The following is a 4952-nucleotide window of genomic DNA, read 5'->3' on the forward strand; positions in this document are numbered from 1 at the left end:
CTGGGGCTGGGGCTGGGGCTGGGGCCAGGCAGGGAGTGGAGGTGAGCTAGGCCCAGGTAGACCCCGGGTGCCAAAAAGTGATCTTCACCATAAAAAGGTTGGAGAACACTGTTTTAAAGGATCATATTCATTAACATAACAAGGTTAAATGAGAGCAGTTTTTCTACCTGGTATTTAGCTTGGGTTGTAACTGCTTCTTTCCCAGATCTGAGAAAAAGGTTTATGTAACTTCTCTTTTAGCCACACAGCTGGTCCAATAAAAGATATTATCTCACCCTAGAAATCTAGCATCTTACATATTCCCTGGACCATCACAGCTACAGCAACAACACTGCTACTAGATTTTAATGTCTAGCACAAAAAAATCATTCTTCAGATGTGGGATACTTTTTGCTAACTATAAAGGACAAGGCTGCTCTTAGTGGACAGGATAATAATAGTATCAGGCACAGAGATAGTGGCTATGAGATATCCAACAGTGAATGGGGGCTGAGAGCTACAAGCAGAGCTGTCCCTAGGGGTGTGCAGGTCCTGGGACATATCTGCCTGTGCGGTGCCTGGGGGGTGTGGCAAGCAGCCACAGCTGGCAGCAGTGGCAGAGCCAGCAGCTCTCAGCAGTGGCAGCACATGGCAGCCGTGGCGGGGCCTATACAGCACTGACCACAAGGCCCCCCGAAGTGTGGGGCCCGGGGCAGTCACCCCAGTTCGCCCTCCCTTAGGGACAGCCCTGGCTACAAGAAACTGAGGAAGAATTTTCCTTAGTGCAAGAGCAGCAGAGTTAATAGTCTTACCATACTTCATTTTACAGTCTCCAGCACAGGGGCAAGGCTATGGACAGACCAGGGACATTCCCTTAAAACTCAGCACTACAGGAATTCCATAGTATGTCATGGTGCAGTATCAGCATATACTGACAGCATGTCAATATGTTGTCCCAAAGGGGGACATCCTCCAGGAATGCTGTAACTTATGCAAATATCAGTTTTAGCCATTTTGAGCCCCCTATCTCCTCCTTTCTTCTGGCCTCTACAGAAGCACAGCACAGAACCTGCCCTGTGTCTTTAATCTTTACATTGGCATCATGGACAGCTTGTGTATACATGTCCTATGACAGCCCTAGAAATTCTTTACATTGAGAAGGACAGTTAAGAAAAGTGGTGAAAAAACTGAAGCTTGGCTTAAGGACCCTGATCCACCTCTCCCACTGAAATGACCAGCAAAATAACTTCAGATATAGCTGGGGTGTGTTCCCTGTTGCTGAACAAACAGAAAGGATTTGCTTATCCTGTGATATGCAAATTAAGGATGTGACACTCCATGTTGCACTGCACCAGAAGTGAACAAATCATTGTTCTTGTTCCTGTTATTACAATTATCATTTATCACTTCCCAGATCTGGAGATACTTATGCTCACCTTTAGAGAGAACTATGTGATAAGGTATACTTATTCTTCTACCTTAAGCTCAATGCCATGAAACTGATGTTGGAATCGTTGAAATATTGGAAATGTCATGTTCATTTTAGCCTTGTAACTTTCCCGTACAGAAAATATACAGTAAATGTAGTCAATAACCTTTTTTCCAGGCCCAAAATCTAAATCCTGGAGCATACACCTAACTTTGAGCAGGAGTAATTCCACTGATTTCAGTAAAACTATCATGTTTGAAGTTAGACATGTATTTAAGCATCTAGATGAATTGGGGCCCCAAGCTACAATAATTAGTAACTTACAGCAAAATGCATCATACTATTCCATATAACTGTATCAGAATATTGTACTTATGAGATTTCAAAGTACTTCTAGTAAAACATCTATTAAATATAGCCTTGGGTTGTGGTATATATTTGTAAATAAAACTGATAGGTTAGAGTCTATCTGTTATCTGTTAGCCATGATGGCACATAATTCCCCATAAATCAGTGGGAATTTTGCAGATGTTGTGACTACAGAATTTACCCTCTACATTTTTACTTTATTTATCAGTTGCATGTACTGTAAGGGCTCAGTCATATGTTCCTTGTACACCAAAAGCTCCCATAGATCTCTAGAAACACTGGATGCTAAAAAAAAACAGAGAAACAGGCTCTTGGTCTGTAAAATTAAGTGGGCATGTTTGATTACAGCAGATTTTTTTTCCTCCTCCCTGAATTCATGACAGGAAGGAAGATGTTTATAATACAGTGTCTCACTGATTTAAAGCTATCATAATTCAGTCCCAATAAACCATGTTATAAAATTATCATATTTTCTCACATACAACCTACACCTTCTTCTCCCCCCCCCAAAAAAATGGGGAAAATTGAGGTGCATATTATGTGCAAGCAAAAGAGAGCCTTAGAGATCCAGAAATTTGGCTGGGGAGTGGGAAAGGAGTGGTGGGAGCATTCATTGCTGTAGCTCTGAGTACCAAGGTAATTAACACTGCCACTGCTCCCCACCCCACATCACCAGATTTCCAGAGCCATGGCGAGCCACTCTCCCCATCCACATACCAAATTCAGCCTGTGCACAGGGCTGGTCCATGTCCAAAGCCAGTGCACCAAGTACAACCTATCATACAGCTCTGGGCCTGGTATTCTAGACGGTGCCTCGCACGCTGGTTATGAAGCCATGCTGGGTTGGAGTTGGCATGCTGAGTCTGGGACCATGCACTGGCTCTTGGACCATGTTCTAGGTTGGACCTAGCATGTGGCTCCAGAGCCAGGGTATGGTCGGCATTCAGCCCCAGAGACAGCGTGCAGGGTTGGACATGGCACAGGTCTATGCAGTCCCAAACTGGCTATGCCCTCAGGCTGTGCAGTCCCAGACCTGCCACATGGATTCAAACCCATTGTGTCAGATCAGGCCTGTCACACAGTCCCAGACCTACCATGTGGGGTCAGACCTGGTACATAGCCCCAAACCCACCATGCTGGATTGGTCCATGAGCCCCATCCAGCACCCGGGGCTGGCAGCAGGCTCAGGTCCCTAGACCCTTTTTACTACATATTACCTTTTAAAAAACAGCGTGTATGTTATATTCAAGAATAGGTTATACATAAGAAAATATGTTACAATGCTCAGAAGGCGATAGCTGTGACAGTGATCCCTGGATTCATAAAATCCTTTCTAGAACTAATCCAAGTCAATGGAAGTGAGTGGGACTCTTTCCACTGGACTTTGGAAAAAGCTTTGTGTGCTTGATTTTCAGTATGGAGTGTGCCTAGAAAACAAATCTGGTGTCCTTAAAGGCTCTTGAGCTAACCCACCATTCCAAAGGCTAAGGTCTTGCAATGAGCTCTGCATAGGCATATCCTTGCATCTGAGCAAAGCCTTGTGGATTTCAGTAGGGCTGTATGCAAGTCTATTGCAGGAGTGTGGCCTGTCAGGAAATGTGGGAATATCCTTTTGGCCTGTAAACATTTTTAGCCTCCACCACCCACCCTCAAACACACACAAATTATCTCTGAAGTATCTGCTTATTTGTCTATATACAATATCACTAGTCATTCTTGGACCTGTTGCTGGTGATGCTGGTGTGCAGACAGAGCAGAGCAGAGCAGTCACATTCACTTAAACCCTGAAAGAAAACAAAGTGCTTGCAAATAAAGAAAAGCAAAATTGCGAAGTGTGAGATGGAGATTTTCACATTCCTAGACAGGTATGGAGGTAACAAAAACGCCAACAGAAATATTTAATGTCTTCTTCAGTGAATGGGTCCGTGTCCTGATATCAGGAAGAGTTTTGCCTGGGAAAAGACTGGCCCTCTGGATTTTTGTGTGTCAGTTTCTTGTTTCAGCTATGTCAAGCAGCTGGGCATATTATCTACTGATTTCTCTAATTGAGACCAATAGTCCCGCTGTTCATGAGGTGTAATGAAGTGGCAAGTCACAAAGCCACAAAGTGAGAACTCAAGCTTGATTGGAAAGAATGTCTGTTTTGAATTAAGTTCCTCCAGTTTGATTTGTAGTTTGGCTAGGCACAGTCCTATGTAAACATCCTCTAGTTTAAGAAAGGGAACGCTTCCTGAAATATTAAGAACCTGACTAGCAACATCAGTAGAAAAAACATAACCAGTCCCAGAACAAAATGGAGGATAAGTGCTTCCAGGATATTCGTATTTACTCACATACCACTTACTAAACACCTGTCGTATTGGGCGCTCATTCATTTTTAAAAACCCTGTAAAGAAGCTAGAGCTTTTGTTTTTTCTCAAAAGAAGTTCAGTCAAGTAAAAGACATTGACAAATACATCTGTATCAGTTTTCATAACAAAACTGGACTGCTGACAGAATTTGTGAACCCATTCCATTCCCATCATTGTTTTCAAAGTCAAATTATAATATGTATCTATGAAACCCTTCTGGATAATGTCTTTGTATGCCTGGCTTTCAACGAGAACATCAGTTTGCTCATCTTGATGCTCAGTGGTTCCAAGGAGGAAAAATGTTATAATTCGTTTCCCAGCGATTAGTCTCTCCTTCCCCCATGTTTGACGGATAGCCAACCTAGCTTCTTTCTGGTCACATGATGATGTCACAAGTAGTACTAGGAATGGAGGATTCTTACTGCAGTCTATATCTGGCAGCTGCAGGAACTGTTCAGTGTCTTTTTTAAAATGAGTCAGTGATAAAACCACTTCCCCCTTTGGACACAGTATGCAGATATCACTCCAGTTGAGGGTGATGTAAAAACAGAGACACAAAAAAGATGCAACTGCTATAAGGCAAATAAATATTCTGGATACCTTGAAAGCCATCTGAAAGAAACAAGAGCAAACAATACATTATAAAAATAAAATTTAGAGCCTTTCACTTTTGTACACCAAAATACATGCTGTTGTTTAGGGATTAAGGGCCATATATAAAGTATAGTACCCATATATGGCAATCGCACACATAAGGAAACTAAAAACACTGCAGAATTGTCCAAACACATTTTCCCCAGCATCATTCCCTCAGCAGGGGAGGG

The 4952-nt window shown here is 42.7% G+C and overlaps 1 protein-coding gene across 3 annotated transcripts in view; it reads right to left on the reverse strand.

Annotated features, from left to right (window-relative positions):
• Positions 1–2763: 2763 nt before the first annotated feature.
• B3GALT5 (beta-1,3-galactosyltransferase 5) overlaps positions 2764–4952 on the reverse strand; it is a 55783-nt gene continuing 53594 nt past the window's right edge. For all 3 annotated transcript variants that reach the window (XM_019525535.1, XM_019525533.1, XM_019525534.1), the window contains one exon: positions 2764–4740. In XM_019525535.1, coding sequence (XP_019381080.1) covers positions 3781–4740 — 960 coding nt within the window. In that variant the 3' untranslated portion in view covers positions 2764–3780. The remainder of the gene's footprint in view (positions 4741–4952) is intronic.

The sequence above is a fragment of the Gavialis gangeticus genome, unplaced genomic scaffold (genome assembly GCF_001723915.1).
Source record: "Gavialis gangeticus isolate Ggan-Ray unplaced genomic scaffold, GavGan_comp1, whole genome shotgun sequence".
NCBI classification, from domain to species: Eukaryota; Metazoa; Chordata; order Crocodylia; family Gavialidae; genus Gavialis; species Gavialis gangeticus.